This window comes from Perna viridis, chromosome 5 (assembly GCF_037379345.1).
Source record: "Perna viridis isolate PV_CMFRI_1.1 ecotype Kerala chromosome 5, ASM3737934v1, whole genome shotgun sequence".
In the NCBI taxonomy this organism is placed as follows: Eukaryota; Metazoa; Mollusca; class Bivalvia; order Mytilida; family Mytilidae; genus Perna; species Perna viridis.
In genome coordinates this window covers 19,725,174-19,751,920 of record NC_142449.1, presented here as the reverse complement: position 1 = coordinate 19,751,920, position 26,747 = coordinate 19,725,174, and the positions used below count along the sequence as shown (strand labels likewise).

The 26,747-nt window shown below is 32.0% G+C and overlaps 1 protein-coding gene across 3 annotated transcripts; it reads left to right on the top strand.

The window, feature by feature from the left end:
* The first annotated feature begins 6,046 nt into the window (after window positions 1-6,046).
* Window positions 6,047-26,591, top strand: LOC148616427 (neural cell adhesion molecule 1-like). 3 transcript variants are annotated; one of them, XM_088583451.1, is made up of 15 exons: window positions 6,047-6,176; window positions 12,437-12,739; window positions 16,531-16,818; window positions 18,386-18,697; window positions 19,384-19,680; window positions 21,368-21,703; window positions 22,416-22,736; window positions 22,984-23,100; window positions 23,377-23,395; window positions 23,748-23,830; window positions 24,611-24,626; window positions 24,949-25,025; window positions 25,517-25,532; window positions 26,102-26,190; window positions 26,483-26,591. In XM_088583451.1, exons 1-15 carry the CDS (start codon window positions 6,122-6,124, stop codon window positions 26,518-26,520), a joined length of 2,367 nt encoding a protein of 788 aa, XP_088439577.1. In that variant the 5' UTR covers window positions 6,047-6,121; the 3' UTR covers window positions 26,521-26,591. The 3 variants fall into 3 exon arrangements, with proteins under 3 accessions (XP_088439577.1, XP_088439578.1, XP_088439580.1); XM_088583452.1 differs by lacking the exon at window positions 25,517-25,532; XM_088583454.1 differs by lacking the exon at window positions 12,437-12,739 and having other exon boundaries at window positions 6,076-6,176.
* The last annotated feature ends 156 nt before the right edge of the window (window positions 26,592-26,747 follow it).

Below are 26,747 nucleotides of genomic sequence, written 5' to 3'. Positions count from 1 at the left end.
CGAAGAAATCATTCTTTTATCTGAAAAAAAATATACAATGATCAATTTTAAAAAAAACTATAATTTGAAATCCAATTGTAAATTAAAACTAATTAAAAATGTTTTTGCAAGGACTGTGTGTACTAAAAAGAAACAACCACAGTCGTCATTTGTAGAAAGTCAGATCGGATGTTGTTTAAGTCATCTTTATAAAAGGAAATAACACTATGAGGTTTAAAATGAGTGACGTCCTGTTGATTGACAAAAACCAATATGTTCTTTAATAAGTAAACAACTTGTCTATTTTGCAATTAGTGTCATCGAGCTAATTCCTTTGTAGATAAGATTTATGAAAATTGGTTTGAAAATTATACCGTAATTAGGAATCCAAATATACCATTAGATTCAATACTTTTGAAATTCAATCATCTTAATTTACATATTTCATAAGTTTTCGTTCCACAAGCTTAATTGTCTTTCAAATTCTTAGCAATAGTTGGGTCGGTCATGATATTGACCGGGAAATCAGATTAGAAACCAGATTATACAACTGGCAATGGATATATATAGCTGTCAGGGCCCTAATAATGTATATGACCTATATAGTCAACTGTAACGAGCCCCTTTGTATAATCGGAAACTGGGTAATATTCAATGCTAACCGATCATTATATCTTTTAATGTAAATTTTCCGTTCTCATTTAAGCATAAAACACATGTGTTTGATATTTAAGAGGTACATTTTTATCTCGTATGAAGCTAGAACTATGAAGCTATGACGACAAACACGGCACGATCAGCAGATTAATGTGGAATAGTAATATATTAGTATGCAAATCATAAGCGAATGTAAAGTACTGAAATAACGAGTGCAAGCATTAGTATTAACAGTATTAGCGAACTTAAAATGTAAATACGTCGTACATGTGGCCAAATTAAACAAATGGACAAAAACAGAATAGAAATAAACTAAGATTCTGAAAAATTACCTGTTTAAAATTATACAACAATTGAAACCCCAAAACGAAAAAAAAACTGAGCACTTTCATTGATGTAAGATACATCGTTATGTTAATTATTAATGCCCAAATGTGAGTCTTACAATGTTTTGTTTTTACTTTGAATGAGCATTTTGTTTCATACTGAAACCTTTTTTTTTCTATTAATAGGGGTAATATTTTCTTTATATTCTAGAACCCTTGGAGTTGATAACTGATGAGGGTTATATTTTATTTACATAATTAATTCAAACTAAACAATATCTTATTGTCTGAAAAGTGTGTTTAGTTTTGATCGATTTAAGATGGTGTTTTAAATACGATTCAAAGGATACAATTGCAATGCAAAAATCTTGAGGAAGAGTAAAGAAAGTGAAACTGGACATAAGATATGTATTATTTTAAATCCCTTTAACTGGTAGAGACGAAAATCTTGAAAGTTGGAAATAGAAATATTATCACTGTTTATTATGATTATGATTTACAATGTATATAATTTTTTTTTTCTTAAAAGGTCCTGATATGCGCTTTGTATAGTTTTGATATGTGGAAATGTTCAATACATTAAAGTAAGAGCGAGAGTTATCCAATTTGAAACTTATTCAAGGATCCTCACCCCCAAAAATAAAAAAATGAAATCCAAATGCGAGTATTCACATTGTCGATTCTATCAAAGCTACACAAAAGCGGTATGCGAAATAAACTACTGAATGGAAGAACTCTGCAAACGGAATCCAATTTACAAATAAGACATTGAGTATCTGATTTTACAAAATGTACTTTCTACAACAAAAGTATTATAAATATTTTATACAGTCAAATACTTAATAGCTTTTTGTCTGACACATAATATAACGAAAGCTATCGGAAATCTTCGCGAATTCAACACATTAAATAAAATTCTCCAATGAATTTAAAACTTGTGCAAACGTGTGCGAGGCTTTAACTATTTCATGTTATAAATGGTATTTATCAATGCATTGTATTCTAATATATTCAGTCGACATAAAAGAGCACCGATAATCAAAGGAACCAAGTTTCAAGCAGTAACCGAAATAATATACTCAAAGGATAAAGAATAGACAAGAAAATAGTCACACACAAAAAGAAACACAGAATGACTAAAACAACATACACAAAGATAAAAGTGTATGAGCTACCCGGACTAAAAAAACTGGGAACAAGGACCAGATACGTCGGTAGCTATGGTAAGTGCCCTCTACTTTTATACAAACAAACGATGAGTTAATTATGTATTTATACTACCCAAGCACTCATATGAAAAGGAACACCCTCAATAAATATGCGGTACATTATATAAACAGATTTTTGGGACTTCCTCGATGGATTATGTACAATGTAGTATTGTCAACACCTGTCAAAACAACATCGATACATCGAAAAACGGACAGGGAGAAGACATTTCTCCCCCCCCCCTTCTTCCATCAAATGTGAATATATGTCGTTATATATCAATTTTTCAGTTTGAGTTTGGAGCATTGTCATTGTTCTGTTACCGTGGGTTTTATCATTTTTTTGCCGGGCATCCAAGAGCTTACATACAGGCGTGTTTACAATAGTTGAAGACCTCTTCGCGATCTCTTACACTATTTAAAATTTTGTACTTACGTTATACGCTGTTGCCCGGTCGTCAGAACTCATGACAAGATGCATTATATACAATACACACAGTTGTATTATGAAGGATTATAAAGGACGAAAACCAAAATTCCTATGACAAGTCTGGAATAAAACACCTGACTAACCAGGTAACAGAGCCCACAGACATAGAAAACAGGAGACTGTAAATTAAGGCTAAAAACCACTAATTCCACTTTCCATAGGCTTCTATGCTAATTTCACAATATTCAATGGCTTCTCTGGACTTTACCTTAACTTTAACCTGCAGAGGACTATATATCAGCATGATTCTACATATGTCAGCTCACAATCCTCAGAATGGCATGTGGGGTTAGCAGACTTGCAGTGCAGTACTGGTCACCGGAAGTGAAGGGTCTATAAATAGCATGGGAAATCCCAGTGTTTTCACAAGATAGGGGTATATTTAAAAATCATTATGGAGATTAGGCTTTACATCACAAGAAGCAAAATGCACCTATAAAATGTACAGAAATGTTTTTTCTTTCAGAAACTGTTTAAATTTTTTAAATAAGATGAGAACTTTTTTCACAGCACTATGAGGAACAGGGGTAATTTTTGCGTAGGACTATTTTTGCGTACGTTCCGAATGCTCATTGGTTGAATTGGTGGTCTGTAACCTAAAGAGTCACTTTTTGTCTTAGAAAAAATAAATAACTATACAGGTATCTTCCTACACACATACTGAATGCATTTGCAAAGTTTCAGTGAAATGTGACAAGCACTTTTTTAAATATTTGATTTTTAAATATAGGGTAACCAAGTTGTGCGAGCAAAAAAGTGACAATATTCTACCATACTTAAATGCATTAAATATTTGCAAAGAACTTTTTCTGACTTTTCAAATAAAAAATATCAATCACAACTTGTTTTTTAACAATATTAATGAAGAAATATTTTTAAAAGTAATCATTTTCTGAGAAATTGGTCTATTTTTAAAAATTTATTTCTGGCATGCCTCCCCCTTTTTCTTGATCACATGTCAAAAATCCTAAATCTTTAAATTTTCACAAAAGGTGATATATTTGGCTTTAAATTTGTAAATACAGTGTTTTCACATTAAAACATGACCAGTAAAGGGCTACTTAAGCAAAAAAAGTACTCAATAATGGATTTTCCATGTTGCCATAGGGGAATGCTGATATGGCCTTAACCGCAGTAATGAAAGTGAGTTTGTCCTCATTTCTAACCTAATTTTTGCTCAAATCTACACAAAACTTGATTTCAAGTGCTTATTACCACCATATTTAGGTAAATATAGCCCTCAAAGTTTAATATTTGATATTTTTACTAAATTTTCTACACTTTTTACAAGATAGGACATACAAATCAGCCAAAAAGACCAATTTTCCATAATTTGGACCTATAACTTAAAAAAATGCATATTTTGAAGGATTTTTGTAGTGTATTCCTCTCATGGCAAAGTTAACAAGATCTTCAAGTAGTTTAAAGCTATTTCAAGAAACTTTTCATTTTGCCATGGCTTCAGCTTAAGGCTAAAAACCACTAATTCCACTTTCCATAGGCTTCTATGCTAATTTCACAATATTCAATGGCTTCTCTGGACTTTACCTTAACTTTAACCTGCAGAGGACTATATATCAGCATGATTCTACATATGTCAGCTCACAATCCTCAGAATGGCATGTGGGGTTAGCAGACTTGCAGTGCAGTACTGGTCACCGGAAGTGAAGGGTCTATAAATAGCATGGGAAATCCCAGTGTTTTCACAAGATAGGGGTATATTTAAAAATCATTATGGAGATTAGGCTTCACATCACAAGAAGCAAAATGCACCTATAAAATGTACAGAAATGTTTTTCCTTTCAGAAACTGTTTAAATTTTTTAAATAAGATGAGAACTTTTTTCACAGCACTATGAGGAACAGGGGTAATTTTTGCGTAGGACTATTTTTGCGTACGTTCCGAATGCTCATTGGTTGAATTGGTGGTCTGTAACCTAAAAGTTGTCATGTGTGCCACTGAAAAGCCTTCTGAAGACACAATATGGTTCAAATTGACACATACAAAAATCCGAGAAAACAGGAAAAATTGAAAACGTTCATCATAGTAACAAAATTTAATTTAATCCAAACACAATGGTTTTTTTCTGGAACGGTTTTGACACAGACAATAATGGATATAAATGACTTTTCTGTTGAGGTATTTTCGTGACGTTCGCAACTAACCGGAACCGGTCTATTTAAAAAAAAAACATTACGTCCTTCTTGATAGATGGAAGAAGAAACGTTAACAAAGTGGTTTTTCTTGGTGCAGTGACGACTAATTTTGTAGCAACATAACCCTGTACCATAGCTCTAATTGAAAGAAGTCTAACACGATACAAAATGTCTGTGTAGGTTTAGCAAGCTCTTGAATATTGTATTTGTCGTAAAATGAAAATCCATATGCAATTACTGAAGGGACATGCAACTAATTAAACGAAAGTTAACAATTCGGAAGGAGAAGTCAGCGCATTTCCCGTATAGTATGGTCATGAGTTTCCATTTTTCATCGATCTCTAAGAGTTGTCCTTGATGTGAGGCTGACCCCATAGTGCCTGTAGTGTACTCAAGGGTGGATGTCATGTATAAAATCACCAACACTAGGGTTGTCGAAAAGTGATATTAAAGGAATTGTCTAAACGATAAAGAAATAGTTAAATTGACGTAAACAAAAAATCAGTAATTGTCCAAACCTCATAGATAGGTTTATGAGAATTAATATATGATTTAGTGATGAATGTGGTTAAAAACATTACACTAAATTTAAAACACTGTTTATGCGTTTTGTTTGTCAATTTAACGTTTTTAGTGTTAAACATTCATACTTTTTTTCTAACCTGTAGGTTTTTTTTACTTTTAAACATGACTGACTATTGTGATAAAAACCTATTTGACATTCACCGGATTATACAACGAAATGCTTATATATGTTCCGGGAGTTGAATGTTTTTGTGCTGTCTTGCTTTCTTAATTTCGCTTGTATATTAAATGTTATTTCATTCTGTTTTATACTTTATGTATACATATATACATCGCTTGTTATCTCGTTTTGACATCTCTTTTGATTCAACGGTTTTGTCCGTTTGAGTTGTTGCTCTGATATTTTGTCATTTTGGATGAAAACACTGTTATGTACGCAGGCCAAACATAGAGATATAATCAATCAATGTTCCGCTATCTGCAATGGTTTACACTGAATCTTAAAAGTGTCTTACATTAAAAGATTTAAAAATTATTGTTTTTTATTATTATTATTATTATTATTCCTTCCCTATTTTAAACTATCCATTCAATTGACAGGGGGGTCAAAGATTGCATTTTCAATGAAAACACGATAGTAGTACTTTAAAAATAATTTGTATATTTCGAAAAATATCAGTGAAAAGTTTATATTAAAAATAAACTATCAATTAAGTTAAATATAGTTTAAACAGTCATGCATCACATTTAAATCAACAAGGAAGTTAACTGAAGGAAAGAATGAAGGATTCTTTGTTCAAGAGTATAATAGTTTGGATTTATTTACAATTCAATGGTAAGTTTCTATCTCTCGCAGTTTCCCATCTGTCTTGAGGTCACATTTTAGTCTGCAAATAGTACATGCTGAGAATCATTAAATGATTGCTAAATTATACTTTGGAGATCTGGAGAACTCGTGTGTAAGAAAAGATAAAAACAAGAACAGTTTTTTTTTCTTATGACAACATTGTATTCTCTATTGGAAAGTTTGACCAACCATTGACAACATATGGACTAGCAAATTTTACCTTCTCGTGCAAATGTGATAACGACCAGAACCACGTCTACTGGAGAAAACAAGTGTAGCACGCTTAATTAACTATGTGTGCCATCGAAATAGTGTTTATAAAATTCAAAGTACCATTTAAAGTTGAATAAGAACAATCATTCCTCATTAATAAAAAGATTCATTCAGCTTGTGAAGAAAACAGAATTTATTTATACTGATCCTGATTTTATACTAAAATATTGTATGTACAGCTATGACCAATGAGGATGAAAAAGCTTTTAGCAACCGAATATATTGCGGAACTTTTTCGAGAGGTTTCCCCTTTCGCTATATTTGCAAGGTTTGGAGAATCGCGAAAATTAAAGCTCATCAAATTTAAGTCCAGGTATCATACATATTGTTTTCATTTCATTAAAAGAAACTTAAAACATCAAAACTAAAAATTTTGCATCAGTGAAAATTTTCCGCTATACCGTATAGTTACGCATTCATTACAAATGGCTAAATGTTTTTGACTAAGATTGGTTACAATCCCGATTAAAAGCATCTCTAGAATCAACAAGTTTTAGAACTAGAAGTCGAAGTTTTGAAAGATATGCACATTCACAATTATAATCCGGAATGAAAGAATATCATACTAAAATTTGGTCCTCGTCCGATGAATGTCACTTGACAAAACTCAAGCGGATTTCCTAAAAATACCACAAATACAACATTCTGTCGACGATTTCTTGCAAACTTAACAAAAGAAGAGTATATTTTTGACTGAGCGTACTAGTTATTGACTGGTCACAATTTGTGGTAGATTATAAACGGTGCACGGGAAATTCAGTATATATGACGTAGCGTGTACCAACGATGTTGATCTTTCTATTTACTTCGTTATTTGAAGACTTTTTAAAACTCTGCTATCATACTGATAAGCAATATCCTAACGATTGAGGTTACCTCGGCAAGATGTACGGAATTTGAGAGGAGTTGACAAAGCATCAGATCACCACCTAATCATTACCAAGCTTAAATTTAAGGTTATTTCATCCAAAAGAACACTGACAAGGAAAAAGAAATTTAATGATCAACTATTGAAAGACCCGAAAGTTTTTCAAGACTATATCAGATTTCACTCTAAAACCAATTTAGTACTCTAAAAAATCTATACGAGGACAACTAAAATATCAACACAGCATGGGAAATAATTAGGGATTCCATTGTTAAATCATGTAAAACAAGCTATTGTTAAAACCACAAACAATTGATGTCGGAAAACATGTGGCAAAAATCAACCAACAGAGACAAATTTTACTGCCACAACCAGGCAACAGAAGGAAAAGGCATAAAACAGTATAGCCAAATAGATAAAGAGGTTAAGAAAAAACAAGACAAAAGGAAATATGTAGAACACTTAGCAAAAGAAGCTGAAAACGCATGTGGCAAATGTGACCTTTCCTTTGACATAGCTAATCCTTGCGGTCCCGCGGTAACATTCATTCACCACTAAGTACTTGGGAAAGTTTACATTGAATATCAGCTAAATTTGTGTAGTTGTTTTAACCCTTATACATATTTATTTAATCAAAAATTCACATGATAAGATATTAGTTAAAGTACCAGTCGAACGTTTGCTTATTGATCATAGTAACAGAATATAGCACTAATAGGCTTTTTATTCTGTATTAATGTTCATTAAAGTGTTCCTAATTTGTTCCGTGCATTAATATTCAAGAGTTCTCACTACGAGTAATTATATTTTCTTTTCTTCACTACTGGTATAACCAATTAATTTCATACACTATATTTTTCCATGATTCTTTGCATTTTTCAAGAAGTATTCTAAATTTTGAGATCGGAGGATTGTTATTTGTGTCGGCAGGAGATATTCCTAATGTAAAACTATTAAATTTATTTTACACTGTGTTGATTCTCAAACTTAATTTCACAGGGAAAATTTGATGAATCATTTCTATCTATAGAATTATAAGTTTAAGTGACCTTCGATACATATATATTATAGTCCTCAACAATTTAAGTACTTCTCCGTCCAAGAATCGGGCAAAATGTATACAAGGTTTTGCACATAAAAAACGCAGAGATTTTAATGCATTATCCAAGTATTTATGCCTCATAATCTTCAGAAATAACCTTCTAAGTGTTTGTAAAGTGTGCCATTTCTAAGATATTGATAGGTCAAATTCAGTTGCAATGCACTACTGCAAAATTCTTCAGCACTCTTTTCCTATATAAGCAGTAAAAATATCTACGTCACATGACTTAAATAGCTTTTTGGTTGTTTTCTAGATGTAGTGAATATATTTTAGGCAAAAATGACTAAATTGGGGAATATGATGTGCCACCCATCGCCTGATTCGTACACAGAAAGGTACTTAAAATGTTTGTCAGTTTACTGTCTGCGCTTAAATTCATAAAGACTATAGTTAAACAACGATGTTTTGTTTAAGAATAATGAATTGTGAAGTCGTTATTAGCATCCTTCGTTCGAAAGCTCCAAGCTGCAACTGCCGATTAAACTATAAAATAGATGTGCCTAAATTAATATTTTTTTTTTTCAAATTTTATTAATTGTTATTATTATTTCCTGATCGACTTTCGCATTTCTTAAATTTAAATGTTTTTTTTTTTTTTTTTTTTAAGTTTACATCGAGTCACGATCCCAGTCGGGAATTAAAGGATTCAATGTCGAGTTGATATGTTCATATACCTCCACTGATAGGAGTACCAATTGGTGGATGGGAACCTCAGCGTTGTCAGATCAGACAAACATATTCAATCATGTTACTCCTGTTGATGTAGGTTCTTTTATCCTGTCTGGTCCTTTCTTTTTACTTCTTTCCTAATGCTTATATGTTCGCTCGTCAACCATTCTTTCTGCAATCTTGTCTTGACCTGATCAAGTTGCATCTTAACAGACCTATGCTTCTTATTTGTCTCAATTATATTGTCAGATTGTTTTCCTCCTTTGATAATAAACGTTCTTCTTGGGATGTGGTGTTTTATGTGAATTTTACCATTGTTTGTCCTTTCGCCTTATTATCTGATCTTGTCAAGTTGCCCTGGCTGCCTTGATCTTAAATTTAGCCACCACAAGTTGATGATCGGATGCTATATCAGCAACTCGGTAAGCTCTAACGTCTGTCATGCTCTTTCGCCATATCATGGTGACTGTAATTTGGTCAATCGGGTTTCTAGTTTTCATCTATAAAGATAACCATGTTGTTTTGGGTATATCCTTGTGAGTGAGTGGGAATGTCGTACCTCATGTGACCAGATCGGTCTGGGAGCAAAAATATGCATTCTGAGTTCTCCCTCTTCGTTGATGTCATCAATTCATTCATTCCCTATGATGAGTTATCTCCTTGTGTTATCTTTTCAAACTTTGGCATTAATGTCACCAATTACAATCAAGATGCCCCAAGTATTGTTCAATCTAGGGTAGCTTGGAGCTGATTGTAAAACTCTTCTTTGTCTTCTTCCTCTGCTACGGTGGTAGGAGTGTAGCATTGAATGACTGTTACTTTTTGCATCTTTGACATAAATCTTTCCACAATAATTCTTACACTCACAGGATTCCATTCGATGAATGATGATTTGGCCTTCATGTTCAGTGAGATTTCTATTCCATGTTGATGGTTGCCATCCTCATGTAGTGGTCCAGATTACAGTAGAATTTGCACTTAAGATAGTATATGACCGCTCCAGAAGATGTCCATCTAACTTAATCCCAAAATATCAAGGTTGTAGCCCTCCATTTCTATTGAAACCTGGGCAGCTTTTCCCGCTTCGTATAATGCCTCCACACTCCAGCTTGCAATCTCTGGGGCAGTCTTAAGGGAGAAAAGTTTCATCGGCGGGTAAAAAATTATGGTTAAGTGAAATTGAATGTATTAGTAATACATATACACATATCACAAGTATATTTCAAGAATTGTTCATTGGCTTTAGATCATACAGTAAAAATATAAATTAGTTTCATTATTTAATTATGTAAAAGGTGCATATTTAAAGAACGGTATATACATGTAATGCTTTTATCTTGAAGAGATAAAAAGTGCTATGGATTAATATTTATAGTTTAATTGCTCTTGATTATTCAGGTTTGACCACAATCTGCTTTAGTGTTGGTTCTAATAGTTTGGAGCATTCAGGGTCATTAGTTATATAAGACCAGTGCATTTGTTACAGATACGAGATTGTGTGTAATGTTGGATAGTATTTGGTACAACAATAATGTTTAATAATTTTTTCATTGACTTTAAGTCTGAGAGCACAAGCTCTGCTAGTAGGCAGAACAACCTGTATAGATTGCAGTCGAGTAACTTTTTAATGAATTAAAACTGTTGAGGTTATGTATTAGGCACATTGGACTACTATTAAGTCTTTAGTGTCGTAAGGTTTCACCCTATTCCATTTGGATTTAATTGCACTTTCTCTAAGAAATTTACTGAGGACTTAGATGAATTATAAGTAAATTTGAGTTGTTCAGGTTTTTATTAGGAATGATAAATAGCATTTGAAGTTGATACAAAGACCTATTAAAGACAATAAAGCCATCATCTCGGAACTAATTATGTTGTGCTTGTTTGGGAACTTTGCAACCATAAATTCAACAGGTTCTTACGCTTGTATGTCGCATACATCAGAGCTCGGGACTATCCTCATTGCATATTTTATTAAGAACTACAAAAAACGTAATTCTGATAGAACAAATTATAATATTAGAAGTAAGTTCTCATTGCTCAAAATTATAGCATAGTCTTCTTTTTTCATTTCAAAGTAAACATTTTCAGCCGCCATTAAATAATTAGTTCATTAATGACCATGCTTATATACATGCTTGTCATGTCATAAGTACATAGAAAATGTGTTGTCATTTAGAAACTGTAAAAGTTCTGAGTTGTCTTGAACATAAGTTCCTTGTTTTTTTTGTATTTTTTTTTGTTTTGTTTTTTTTTTTTTCAACTATATGTAACAAAATTAGTCAAGAAGTTTACGCAATTTCCATAAAGCTAAATAATCAGACGGCATGGTATTCTTATCTTTTCTCTATTGGAGTTTGAATTGGTTATACTGTTTAATGGTAGTCCGTATATTTTTTGCATCTTTTTAATAGTTTGTTTAACATACTGGATTAATAAAAAACAAAAGTCTCTGGATTTTGGTATTCATTCAGTTGCTCTTTATAACATTATGAATTTTTCGACTATAAACTGTAATATTAAAAATATTTGTTACATACTTCTTCATACATAATTTAACATGTTGAATGGTAGTTTATGGTACATTGTACATACACTATATGTACATGAGATTCCTTTTCTTTCAATTTCTTTTTCTCAATATAAAAATGGTCGGTGCCTAAGTGTTCCGATTTTGTTCCGCGCATTAGTCTTTAAGCGTTCTTAGAACGAGTAATTATATTTTCTTTTCTTCACTACTGATATAACTAATTTATTTGTGTACAAAGTTATACAAAGTTTGGCACATGAAGGAAAGAACGCAGATATTTTAATGCATTATCTAAGTATTTATACCTCCTAACCTTCAGAAATAATGATCAACAATCAAAGTGTTTGTAAAGTGTAAAGCCTTTTCTAAGATATTGATAGGTCAAATTTAGTTGCAATGCACTACGGAAAAATGGCGGAAACTTTTCCAGCACTCTTTCTCTATATAAGCAGTAAAAATATCTACGTCACAGGATAAACATAAATAGCTTTTTGGTTGTTTTCTAGGTGTACACAATATATTTTAGGCAAAAATGACTAAATTGGGTAATATGATGTGCCACCCAAGGTACTTAACATGTTTGTCAGTCTACTGTCTATCAGTGCTTCATAAAGACTATGGTTAAACAACGATGTTTTAAGAATATTAAATTGTTAAGAAGTTATTCACATCCTTTCTTCAAAAGCTCCAAGCTGCAACTGCCGATTAAACTATAAAACAGATGTGCCTAAATTAATATTTTTTTTCAAATTTTATTGATTGTTATTATTTTTGAAATAAACAATCAATTGAACTTTCTTTTTTAGTTTACATCGAGTCACGACCCCAGTCGGGAATTAAAGGATTCAATATTGAGTTGCTGTGTCCATCTACATCTACTGATAAAGATATCAGTTGGTTCAATGGCACCAAAGCGTTGTCTTATAAAACAACAATATTCAGTCATGTTATTCCCGTTGAGTTCAGAGATAGACTGAGTATAACGGGTAATCATGTCATCGGAGAATATCATTTGACTATTGCTACTGTAAAGAAAACTGATGTTGGAGAGTATTCATGTTCAGTTGCAGGGGATCCTAATCCAGAAATAGTGCAGCTGTCTGTTGTAGGTGCGTTTAAAAGAGAATACTAATTAGCACTCACATATGTATGTTTGTTTATCAAAAGCAAGAACTATTTCTAAATTTAGTCATATTTTAAGCTATTTATAGAAAGTTTTAGACCGGTATCCTATAATTCTGGGTTCGCCATAATCCTGGGGTCATCCGGATACAGAAAAATATAATTTTTGGTCCACCTCTGCCTATAATTTTATGTCCGCCCTGGTAAAAATAGTTATCACTTTTATTGGTTTATTGATTTATTTATTCAAACGATTTTTGATCATGTAAAATTATATTACATGTATATAAGTTTCAGTTCATGTTAAGACTTATAAATATTTGTTTTACTGCATTCTTTTTGTACACATTCTGTATCCGCCTGTCTATAATTCTGTGTTTCCCTGTATAAAAGACCAAAAATGTAAACATCCTGCATCCGACCGGACTAATGATTATGACGGGCCAAGAATTATGCGACACCGTTCACAAAATGTTACATACAAATATAACTTTGACCTCTAGGTCGAACAACGTATCAATGGGCATATAATAATAGAATACGTAGATCACTTTAAATACATTTCCTATATTGTTTTCCTTAGAAAAATGTGAACCCTTGCGTCTTTCAGTCGATTTTTAACCAGTCTCATCGGACTACCGTTTCTTGATTTATTTCCTGGTTTTGTGTGATGCTCGTCTTTATTCTCGATATATTTTTATATTTGATTAAACTTCTATCTTTTAATCATCACCCTTGTAATTCTTAATACCTTTAAACATTTATAAGGGCTTTGAGTTTTGACGTTTCTGATTTTATTCCAATAGATGTTGTGTCTTGTTTATCACAATAATAATGCAAATGAATATCATTTACGCTAAAATAGTAATAGTTGTGAATTAATATTCATCTTATAACCTGTTATTATCAATTATTTGTGCATCGTTTTATTTTTCTTACTGGACTAAGTTTTTTTGACAAGTTAAGGTAATAATAAATTGTCATCAAATTAGCCATATATTTGACATGTTAATTAATTCATTTTACTATGGTCTAGCGGCTAACACGTTAACGTACCTAATGACTATACAGCTAAGTTGTATATCATTTAAAGTAAATACCATTGTGTCCTCAAAGTATGTTATGATCACAAATGCAAATATTTGAGGTAAAAAGTCACCCTCCGTAATTTCCGAACCAAGACTATGTTTTTAAAGAGTAATCAAGGAAACCAAGGTTATAGCGGCAATCAAAAGAATGTAATCCAAGGACAAAGACAAGACATGGAAAACAGACATTCACAACAAAGAACATGAAGTAACTAAAACCATACATACAAAGTAACAAAAGTAAATGAGCAACTCGAACTCCACTAAAAACTGGGAGCATGGACCAGGTGCTCCGGTAGATTAAATAAGTGCATTTAATGTTTATGTTAATGTAATATAACAAAATATTCAATTCTTTTGTAATAAAACAAACATATTTCAGTGATATACAAAATTTGACAACAAAATGATCTTTTTATCCTTAGTCTTAGATTTTACGGATTTAGCAAATACGTTTTCCTTTGTATTGATCGACTTTGACTCAAACAAAATAAATAAAAATGTCTTTAAATGTGATACCGACATCCATTCCTTCCTATATGAACTATTTAACATTCTTCTACCAAAGTCATTGGAAATACAACCGATTCATTGCAAACTGACTTCATTAGATTCAAATATATATATATATTATATAAAAACCCACACACACAGTTAGATATATGAAATACGTAAATAAGAAACAAATATTCACAGCGTTTTAGTTTAGTTTACGTCCTCGTAAACAAAGAGGCTATAGTACCTGTATGGAATACACTTTCCATTTTGTGGGATATTGGGCAAAGGGGAATGGGGTAATGAAGCATGGGGAATGGAGAATATGAAGGAGACAATGGGGATGGGGGCAAAGGAATAGTTTTGATTGGTCATTCGAAAAATTCGTACTTATTAACTTTCTATGATAGCAATTGAAAGAGATTTAAGAAAACGACATTTAAAAGAATTTATAACGAAATACATGTGTCGCAGTTCATTATTTATTGACATTTTTAAGACGCTGCCTTTGAAAAACCATGTAAACTATTTTTTTTTTGTCGGAAAGCAATTTTTGCGTTGACTGAAAATTTATATTGGGGTTGTTAATATTACCAAAAATGCTAGTTATTCTCGTCAAACAATGTTCTATTTATAGTAAAGTTCATTTTTAAGTATTTACATTTTTTGTTTGGGGGGGGTGTGTGTGTGTTTACGCCATTTTCATTTTTAAAATGTGGACTACTGTCATTGTTAAAAATGAAAGTGTTAAAATGTTGAATACAAAGTAATTTTTAAAAAGTGTAAGGATAACATTCCTTTAAGTTGAATTACGTCAGTTTTATAATTTATTTTGAAAATTATCACGCTAATAAATATTGTAGGGCTTTTTTCTTCTTTTATATGGATAACTTGGAAGCATGTCATAGTTGGAGTAACCCTTCAAATTAGCTATAGTTACATTTAAAAGATCACTGTTGCTTTAAATTATATTGTTATAAAATGTCGAGCTGGAAGTGTTACATATTCAACTTTTTTGAAAATTCGAAATTCGTTTAGCAGTTTTTCAAGATGTTATATATGCCATCTGCCTTTCGTCATACAATTTATACAGTAAAGGGTGTCAACTAAAAGATTGAAATCAGAGAAACACTGAATAACTTTAGTATCTTTTTTAATCGGGAAGGTCTGTATCTAACTTCACGATCAAATAGCGACGTAATTATTGGGTGGATGCTGGAGTAGTGGAGATCGTAGGATTGTTTTAAATAATGCTTATCCATTCAAAAATGTGGCTATGAGCCCAACGCAGATTGTCATTTTGCATGAAATATAGCGATGCGTAAAAGGCCTTGAGAGAACACAGCACAACATTGTTTTAATGTAGTGATATATGTGTGTATGGAGTTGTATTGATAAATGTTGGGCAGAAACTCTGACGGATTCAATATAGACAGGTAAGACACATGTATTGATATATTTTTTTTAAAAAATCTAATAGGTACACCCTTTATAAATTTGATGAACTCAAGTGTTCGGAAGGATTAGGAATTCATGCTTCCGTCGTGAATAGTTGGTTACATGTTTTCCACCCCTTGCGCAAGATGTTTACATCGCTTTTGCACTACCCTCGTGTTCATGTTGAACGTCGTTGGAATACCCTCTGTGTTCCACCTACAATGTATTGTAGTATTTGTTTGCTGGTTTTCAGTTTAAATTTTAAAATTCTTTCCTACTGTACAGATAAACAAAATTGGTGTACTGAAATTGTTCGTACTCAACCACCTTAAAATTTGAGACAGCGTTATTGGTAGAGTCATTCAATATTCTAAAACTATGAAAAATTGGTTATTATAAAACTTATGTTTTCTATTGCGACAAAGCAAAATCTGAACTTGCATGAAACGCCTGTGCCTATTAGGTGTAATGTGTGCTCAAAACATAGTAAAAATGAATAAAATTAGGCTTGTTTTCAAGAAATGTATACAATAATAAAGCATAAAAAGTAGCCAATGCACTCACGTGAAAAATAGTATATCCCCGTTATTTATCTGATCTCAATTCGTTGTGATTTTCAATACAATTTCAATGTTTTTAAAACTAGTTGATTGTACTTCGATAAATACAATACATTGAGTTTATTTGGTAAGCTGTAGTGAAAACATCAAGTCAACTTTGTGAATGTGTCGTTTTAAAACCATACGTATTTATTGTAGAGGGACCAACAAGTACTACCATTGCTTATAAAACTCAAAACGACAAGCTGATTGGGGCAGAGATGCAGAATTTTACTATCAGTTGTTCAGCAGTAAGTGAAGACCCATTCCCAGATATGGTATTACAAATAAATAAGCAGAGTCTTACAGTTAATGGGTCAAAGACTATACAGCAAACTTTACAGAAAATAGATAGAACATACGATGGTGCTGCTGTAATATGTCTGGCTGGATATCAGCGATTTTCTTTTTTCGAAGTCAAAGATTCTGCAACCATTTATCTCAGATGTTAGTGAATGTATTTGTTACCATATCTTTGAAAATATTATTTAAATTGAGATGGAAAAAAGTAGTCAAAATAGTCAAAACTTCTTTTATCACCATTTTCAATATTTGTTATCTTATGGTCTCAAAGTAATATTAAAAAAAAGTCTAACGTAAGAGATGTCGCCTTAATGCGATGTATTTCATTTCATGTATGTTCACGTTTCCCAAGAAAAGTAATATGTAATATTTTATCTATTTTAAGGATTTAAATAGAATTGGTACAATATTTAGTAATGTAGTATTATTGAGATTTATTTTCAGCAAAAAAAACAACAGGCACTCAGTCTAGCAATTATATAAATAGCTATATATATTGATATAAATTGTCTGCTTAATTTTATTGTGGTGCTGTTTAGGAATATTCTGTGTTTAAATATTATACTTGATATTGGCATAATATATTGACACATCCTTCTATTCTAACGTCAAGTAGAGATTAACAGTCTAATATCAAATAAGTTTCATTGCTCTGAAAATCTGCTCGAGATTCTGTTCTTTTCAATATAATACATTTTCTCGCATTTGTTTGATACTTTGTTTATTGTTTTTGGGGGAAAAAAAATTATTGAGTTTTTTTGTACGAAGTTTACGGGACTCAACCAACTTTGCACACTTTAATAGCGTAATACATTTTGATTTCATATTGACATGATTGAAACTTAGGGAAACATGAAAACAATGAAAAAAGCGTAGTAGAGATTTCAACTAAACTCGCTGTAAAAGAACGTGGCAATATCCCTTCAGCACCTGCGTATGGAGTTTTCATATCACAGATCTTACGTTATGCCAGAGCTTTCCGTAACTACGCAGCCGTTTTGTATCGCGCTAAAGGTCTTACTGTTAGGCTTCTAGAACAGGGTTATATTGCTACAGATGTTTCAAAAACTCGTTGATCGTTACGGTGTGCTGATTTATTCAAAGTGTCTTAGTTTTGCTTTCCTCTTTCGTCTACCTTTTTTATTGGAGTCCGAATTGCTCATTAACTTTTGTTACTTTGTATGTATTATTTTGGTTATTTTATTTTCGTTGTGGTGTTTACATGTTTACTCCATGTCTAGTATGTGTCCATGGATTACATTCTTTTGAATTCCGCTAGGTTTTCTTACTCTTTTCTCAAGGTTGAAATAGACAATTATCTTTTTTTTAACTGCTAATAATGAGATTGTTTGGCGTTATATATTTGATGTCGATAGGTCAAAGTACAATAGTCCATGGGCTGGGAGGGTACAACATAAAGAACCGTCTTAAATATCTCCAAAAGCTGCCTAATATATATGAAATATGAAATACTGCAAATTACTTTGTGATTTGTGCATATAATTAAAACCATTATTTCATTTAACTTCTTTTCTGAAACATTGTACTGCAAAGTCATCTTGATAAATTTCTAAAATATACATTATATAATAAATTTGACGAAAACATTGCTTTTTGGAAACATAATTCAAAAATGGCATTTTTTTTTATTTATAACCGATACTATAGTGTGTCTTTAATAATTAGTCATATTCCTAGCATTTGATTTCAGTGAAACCGCTCACGCCCTTATTTAATCCAAATCAGCTCGTTACGGAGGAGACCAAGCAATTATCAGCAACTTGTAAATCATCTGGAGGTAGACCTAAACCTGCAGTTAAATGGTCCTTAGATAATGCTGATATCAGTTCACACTCTACAGAACAATCAACACATGACACAGTTACAGATATTTATACAGTCTATTCTAAATTGACATACAGTGTGGATAGGAATGATAATGGGAAGACACTGATGTGTGGATTTCGAAATACAGCAACGGGTGGCAGTTATGTTTCCCAGTCCAGGAACATAAATGTTAAATGTAATATATATGTATGAATATTTCATTGAAGTTCATGGTTTCGTAATGAAGAAAAAAGCGTAGTCATAGATTCGATTTTCATCAGTAATCAAAGTTGTTCTTCTGATTAGACCACTTATAGGTAAATTTCAAAAGACTATCTAACAAGATCTCTAACAAATAGGCTTCTGGAACATGGTTATGTTGCTAAAAGATTGAAGTCATCACTACAGAAGTTTTATGGTCGTCATCATGAATTCTTGGATCGTTATGGTGTATCCATCAGCACCATGAAAACTGATGTATTCAACGGGTCATAGTTTTCCTTTCCTCGTTTGTCTACCCCGGACTTGACTTTTTATGAGCAACTCGGCGGGTGTTTCTAGTAAAGCAGAGGACGCTTACCCTACCGGTGCACCTGGTCCATGCTCCCAGTTTTTAGTGGAGTCCGAGTTGCTCATTTACTTTTGTTACTTTGTATGTATGATTTTAGTTACTTTATGTTCTTTGTTGTGAATGTCTGTTCTCCATGTCTGGTCTTTGTCCCTAGATTACATTCTTTTGATTACCGCTATAACCTTGGTTCTCTTGATTACTCTTTGACATGCAGAAGTAGTGTATTTTTGTTGCTGTCTTTGTGATATATGGCGTAACGGGCAGTACTTTGCTAAGTTACTGTAATGTTGTTTTTTGTTATTTCTTTTCAGTTCCTCCTTCGGTATCAGTAGAAAATAAGACTTATAACCCAGGTGATATATCAAGGCAGGTCACTTGTAAAGTTTTCGGTAATCCAGCAACATATACGTTCTCAAAATGGAAGCACATATCTCAATATGGTACAGTGATAAGAATGTTGGATGGTAACAGCACCTTGACATTACCACGCGTATCTGAGGAGATCAGATACCAGGACACAGGGGAATATATCTGTACAGTTAGTAATGGTATCAAAAATAAGGACGGCAATATTAACCAAGAAGCATCGGGTTTTGTTTGGTCTAGAGGTAAGAAGCTTTTGGCAACAAGTTCTGTATAAGTATTGAATAATAGACAATATTTTCGATTCTCTGAAGTAGGTACGTAACAAGAAAATGAGTGAAGTACCAGTAAAAGTAAGACTTGTGCATTAACCATATATACTATATGTGCGCCGTAAAAAAAATATTGTGTGTTATACTCTGAACTTCATGTTTTCTTTGAAAGGAGAAATTATGAGGAAAAAATCGCAAAAACTGTATTACAAAAGAATCTTTAAGGTATTTTAACAATGGTATTTGGACTAAAGACAGTAAGAATTCAAAAGGTGTGTGTTGATTATCAATCCTTTCCATCGTGATATTGGTACAAGTCTACCTTTCCCAATAGTGATAAATTTTAATGAAGGCTTTAATACCGTAAACAATAGAATAATATTGTATGCATAATTAGATATTATTTCGCAAAAAGTTGATTACAGGAGATCAGAAGTAAATAAACCAAAATACATTGTCTTTTATCAAAAAGAACTAAGCATGATTGCACAAACTTGCTGCACCTAAATGTTGAAAATGATAGATGATAGAACATTATAAAATTGCTTTTTGTTGAAGAATCGTCATCGTTGAGGGACTTTGGATTTTATTTTTTTTTTGTCCGGGCATACCAAGCCGGGTAGTAATAAATGTTCAGATAGTAATTCTTATAGAGAATCAAAATAAAGTTCTCTAGCCTGGCTGAAACAGAACAAACTCATCCCATGAACTTAACATACACCATGTCAGATCCCCAGATGTCATATAAAGTAAGCAACTCTAACTGAAGTGTGTTGTTTGATTTTGGTGCACCAAACTTCCTTTTTACTGAAACGTTTTAGAGTTCCGTCGCAAACATTGAACATTTTGGTTACCCTGAATAGTTTTAAATTTTATATGAAGCTTCGTCTTGTAGGGCTTAATATTCTTTAACATTTTTTGTGTGTCCATCATTACCTACCTACCTGTTTTCTCAGCAAATCTTTATCGGAAATTTTAATACAACATTTATGAGGTATCTTTAAACTAAATTGTTTTGAAACTTCAATTTGTTTTGTTGTATTACGTGTATATCTGATACTATGTCTTTACTTGCTTATTAATTTAATCATTTTGTTTCTTTTAATATCAAGGATGGGAAGCTTCGGTGTCTTATTTATACATTTTTCCTATATTTGTGTTTTATAGAACAACGAACCACTATCTAAATATTCTAAAGAAAATGTGTATTTAAGACAACAAAATATAAGAAATCCTAGTGTGATGATAAATATCATATAATTTCGTAAAATTTGAAATAGAAACCGTCAGATTTTGCAGTTGACAAGAAATAGTTCAATTACTTGAAAGGAAAATTGATGTTATCCCATTTCCGAGGGTTAACAAGAAAAAAAATCACTGCAAAAGTTGTAAAATTATATATACATGTATATACTACTACGGTCAATATATTTCACATTTATGTAAACGTGCGATTTAATAAAGCATATAATACTTTGTCTCGTACGCAGTTACAGTGTTTCATAAAAAGCTTCATATTGAGGTTGTCCTCAAATTATCCCCCAATTCAAACTTCTACAAATCAGATCCCGTGGAAGTGAATAAGGAAAAACTTAGGGTTAGCAAATTCTCATATTGAGATTTTTTATAAAACCCATGAATTTTTTTTTCTTTTTTTAAGCATCACCCGACATTCTTAGTGGAGACCATCAAATAAAATTGGGACAATTCAAAGAAGACATTGAAATACAAGTCAATGTTTACAGTAACCCAACATACAATTCACTGTCCTGGATGAAGGGGAGCACTACAATTTCATCATCTACGAAGTACACCATGACAGATGTCTCTGTGGTTATTACCGATTCATTCCATGGTAAAAGGGTACAGGTAGATGGTTTCAGATTGGCACTTACAATACATCAACTACAGGAACAAGACTTTGTGAACTACACCTTGAGATTAGCGAATGGGGTCGGACAGACAGTAGAACATTTGGTTGTCCTTATATCTGCAAGTTTGTATTTGATGAAAATATACCTCGTGCTTCAGATAAAAAACAAGTAAAAGAAAAATTATGGTTTAACTTTTAACTTTTTTGACGTTTTGCAGTCAAATTCACTGTCAATAATGCTTATATCAATTACTGGATTGCAATGTTGTAAGGGATAACACTCTACAAAATACATTTCTGACAAATGCAGATGCCGCGAAGCAGAATTATACATTGCTAAGCAGGACAGGAAACTGACTAAAATTCCAGCAAGTCTTGAATACAATTTTTCAGTATATTTACTATATGGCTATATAAATTTTGCTAAAATTAGCCAGCCCTGCCAAAAAAACGACCAGTCCCAGTTTGGTGGGCAGACTGCTATTTCTAACTCTGGGAATAATAGGTAAATTAACAAGAGATTTATGTTTCTTTTCTGGGGAGTAAGAGCAAAACCAAACATGTAACCAATAAGGTATTGCTGAAGTTATATAAATCTAATAATTCCAAATATTTCGAATTTTTATTCTGAATGTCAAAAAGGATTTCAAAGCCAATTTTAACAAAAACCTATATGAATTATTCCTTTTATTTGTCATTAAAAAGAAATTCATATTAAATAATGTTTTCTCATTTGTGTACTGATATTACTTACATTCTGTGTACATATAATATGTTAGTATATTGGTGAATTTTCGTGGTAAAAAGTGATGATTTTTTGTTTATTTTATAAAAGGTCCACCCGGGACTCCTTCACATTTCTCAAAAACGGATATTACAGAATCTACGATAACTTTACAATGGTTGCCAGGTTTTGATGGCGGGCATGAACAAATGTTTGTTATACAGTATCGGATCAAGGATAATTCTTGGGAACACACAGTTGTTCCTATGAAGGACCATGCTTCTAACTGTCGATGCTCTTCGGCAAAATTATTCGTCTTTACTTTGACAGGACTAAACTCAAAGACATTTTATGAAATCAGAATTTATGCAGAGAACAAAGTCAACAGAAGCCATCCGTCAAATATTGTAAATGTCACAACAAAGTCAATGAGTAGGTATTATCGTCATCGAAAATTGAGTATTTTCACAATTACCATTTTAATTTAGATATATGAAGTCACAAAAAGTGAGTTATAGAAAAAGGTCAAAGCATAAAGTTATCGTTAACACTAATGTCGCATGTACATTTAAATATGCACTTTTAATTAATTTATAAATGAAATGTTCAATCTTTTAATGTCATAATTCATGTCTTATTTTCAAAAAACATTTTTTCCCTGATATGACATACATTTCAGGTCAGCATTTATGTAAAACAGACATTAGTACGCTGGTTGGTGTTGCCGTTGGTCTGTCATCAGTAATAATCTTCTCACTCGTCATCAATGGCATATTAACATATAAAATGTTGACAGGTACATAATGATTTTTCATAGTTGGTTTACAAGTACAAATGTTGGAAAATATCACAAGCAGGAGGTGCATACCTTAAATCCGTATTTAAAAAAACAGCATTCAAATTTTGAAAATTAATGGTTCGATAATGTTAAACAGTTGTGACTTAAATCTGTTGTTCAATATGTTTTGAAACTTTTTTTAAATACCGGTCTTTTAACAATGTAAATACGGAGCTCTTCGTTTGTTTGTGTCTTTAACTTTGTTTCAATTTTGTTCATTCATTATTGTTGCAGATAAAAGACCATCAATGAAGTAAGTCAATTATAACATGTTCAACCTTTTCATCAATCATTTGATTTAGATTTAATACAGTACAAAAAAAAAATAAATATACAGACCTTGCAGCCTGAAACTACATAATTAGCCTATGTAATGTTAACCATATACTGCTTAAGTTTGTTTCTTTTCTATTATTAGAATTACAATAATTCAGATAGTGAACTTCTAAACATTTTATAATTCAAATACAGATACATTGTTGTCGTCAAATGTGTAATACTAACATCGACACTTTTATTACTTCAATATGTTGTGTTACTACCCTGCCTTCCATTGCTCTCTAAAACAAAAGTTTGTAAAACGAGATATATCATATATATTATAGGAGTTCGTCAAATGTGGATTCTAAAGATGGAAGAAGTTTCCCTGAAGTGTATTATAATATTTCAGACGATGCAGGTGATAAAGGTATGGTTTTATAACTGTAAAACTAACATTCTTTCAGCGTTATCAAACTGAGTAAAAGAACATGTCATGGTTGAAAACCTATTATTTACATACAGAGACAAAAACAACTCATTTAAAAAAGAATAAAAATGTTGCTTTTCGTATGTAATTTGTGGTAAAAAATAATTGTGAACGATAGCCAAGTTTAAAAGGTAAAAAAGGAACTAAATACAAAGTTAATGTCAAAACCCGCATTGTTTAGTCCTGATGTTAACTGCATTTCGTTTTAGCAATTTTCATCTTAAACTTGGTACATATTTCATAACGTTCATGATCAATTTTGAAGAACACCTCTTCTCTCCTTGTAAGGAATTGACATTTTTATCTTCAATACTTTTCGGACTCACATTAATCAATTTGTTGTATTTTTTATTTATATTTTATTGTATTTAGTTCCTATTTTACATTGTAAAGGTGGCTATGGTTCATATGTTCATTATTTTTATAAACACACTAATCAGCATGGATTAACGTTGTAAATTTCACGATATTATTTCCACTCTTAAACATCGGTTTAGATGCAATAGGAAGCGTGATTAAATGTGTTTACTTAGTATTCATGGATATACGTTAAAAAAACGGTGAGTATCACAGGTTGTCTGTTTTATTTTTTTCCTAGTGTCACAGGTTGTCTGTTTTATTTTTTTCCTATACACATCACCACACTGTAACTGTGATATGCCGTACGTTAAACATAACAGTACTATCAGGTTTTCTACTCTTTCGGTTTTACTATTTCAGATGAGGACTCTGATAAGTAAGTTCATATATTGGTATTTGTTTAAAAGATCTCATAGCTATTCTCTCATTGTAAAATTATCTACTTTTCTATTTAATTTTTCAGACATTAAAGAACCTGCAGCGGTTCTAGGACAAATAAGTCGGTCAAGAATATATTCAAGTGACTAATATTAACAAATAAAATGGTAACTGAAAATAAAACTTACCTTTTCGATATCCTCAGTGTGATACAATGAAATTTATCATAGTATAAAAACGGTAAATAACACAATGTCAAAGAGTACTTGAGCATTATTCTTTTGAAAATTTACTTCTGTTTTTTTTTCATCTAATTTTAGAGAAGTGCGACGTTATGAGACACTAGGAATGAAAGACAAACCAAATGAATATGACGTATGTGAACCAAAACTGAGAAGTATGTACATAGAACGTAGCCACAGTATAGTCGTCTGATGAAATCAGTATGCATAAAACAAAACAAAACATATGTTTTTTTTTTTTTATTTGGCTTTATCAATTTTGTATGTGTAAACAGAGAAATTCATCATTTTTTTGAAGTTTTGATTCGGTATGAATACGATGTCTGTGAACCGTAACTGACAGGTATATACAAAGAATATAGCCACAATATTGTCGTCCGATGCAACCTTTAACCAATAGACCCCTTTGTGGTAAGTTTGTAAGCTTGCTAAATGTACACTTCCTCGGCGTAGAACAAAAGAATTTTCCTCGCGAAAGTGTAGATTGAGCATGCCCTACGCATGCTCATCGACTATCCTACAGTAAGCACAAAAGAGTCTATTGTACGTAAACACAAAAATAAAAAAAGGTCCGACATCAGTGACAAAGTATAACGATATATTAGTATTAACATTATTACACCTTATAATACTTTTCCTTTTGTAGATAAAAGTTCTGATGAGTAAGTATACGTATAGTATTTGGGGTACTACACCGATGTAAAACATCTCGATGCCTTAAATTCTACTCCTGTTGTGTCACACGAATATTTTTGAAAATGTACTCTTCTCGTGGATCGTTACAGTGTATCCATTTCACCATGAGACCCGATTTGTTCAATGTGTCATATTTTTCCTTTCCTCTTCCGTCCACCCCGAATAGACTTTTCATGAGCACCTCAGCGGTTGTTTCTAAAAAAAGCAGAGAACTCTTATCCTAACTGGGCACCTGGTCCATGGTCTCAGTTGTCGGTGGAATCCGAGTTGCTCATTTACTTTTGATGCGTTGTACGTATTATGTTGTTTTTTACGTTCTTTGTTATGTGTGCTTTCCGTGTTTGGTCTTTGTCCCTGGATTACATTCTTTTGATTTCCACTAGAATCTTGGTTCCCTCGATTGCTTTTTGTTATTTACAGAACGAAATTGCAATGGTTATATTCGTATTGGAGTTTGAAATATAAATATAAAAGGCATACATGAATAATACAATGACACAAATCCATATTTAATGAGCTTTTTTCTTTTCGCAAGATTACATTCCAAGGCTGGCCAAAATTATGAAACCCTGGGAACAAAAGATAAACCTAATGTCTATGAAGACTTGGATGAAAATTCAAAACGTAAGTCTAAGCTGATTGTACTTTTATATTCTCTTTTACGTATATCATTATACTAAAATGGAAAGTAGAAATGAGTATTGAAAAAACGTTAACAAGGTGAAGGTCTAATTATATGCTAAAATAAACGACAGTCTTTGTATTTTTTGCAATTTCAGTTTATACTATGCAAACGTCAGGTTTTTTGAATGATTTAAGTACTTTCATATCTAAATCATGTGGTTATATCTTAGGCGAACGAATTTACATTTGTAAACAAAAACATGATACATCAATTTTACTTAATTTATTTCAGAGTCCAGTACAAAGCTGTATTCCAATACTCTGATTTGATCAGCACTGTATCGACCCTTGAGTAGGACTCTCAATGGATAGTGTTATAGAATAGTGTATATCCCTATGGACGTAGATATTGTTCATTTATCTGAAAAATATATACCCTTATCAAATTTAAAAAAAATACTATAAATTTGAAAATGAATTGTATTATGGGAATTACTTGAGCTGTCATAATACAAAAAACAACGAGCAACACTGAGAAAAAGTAGATAAAATACAAC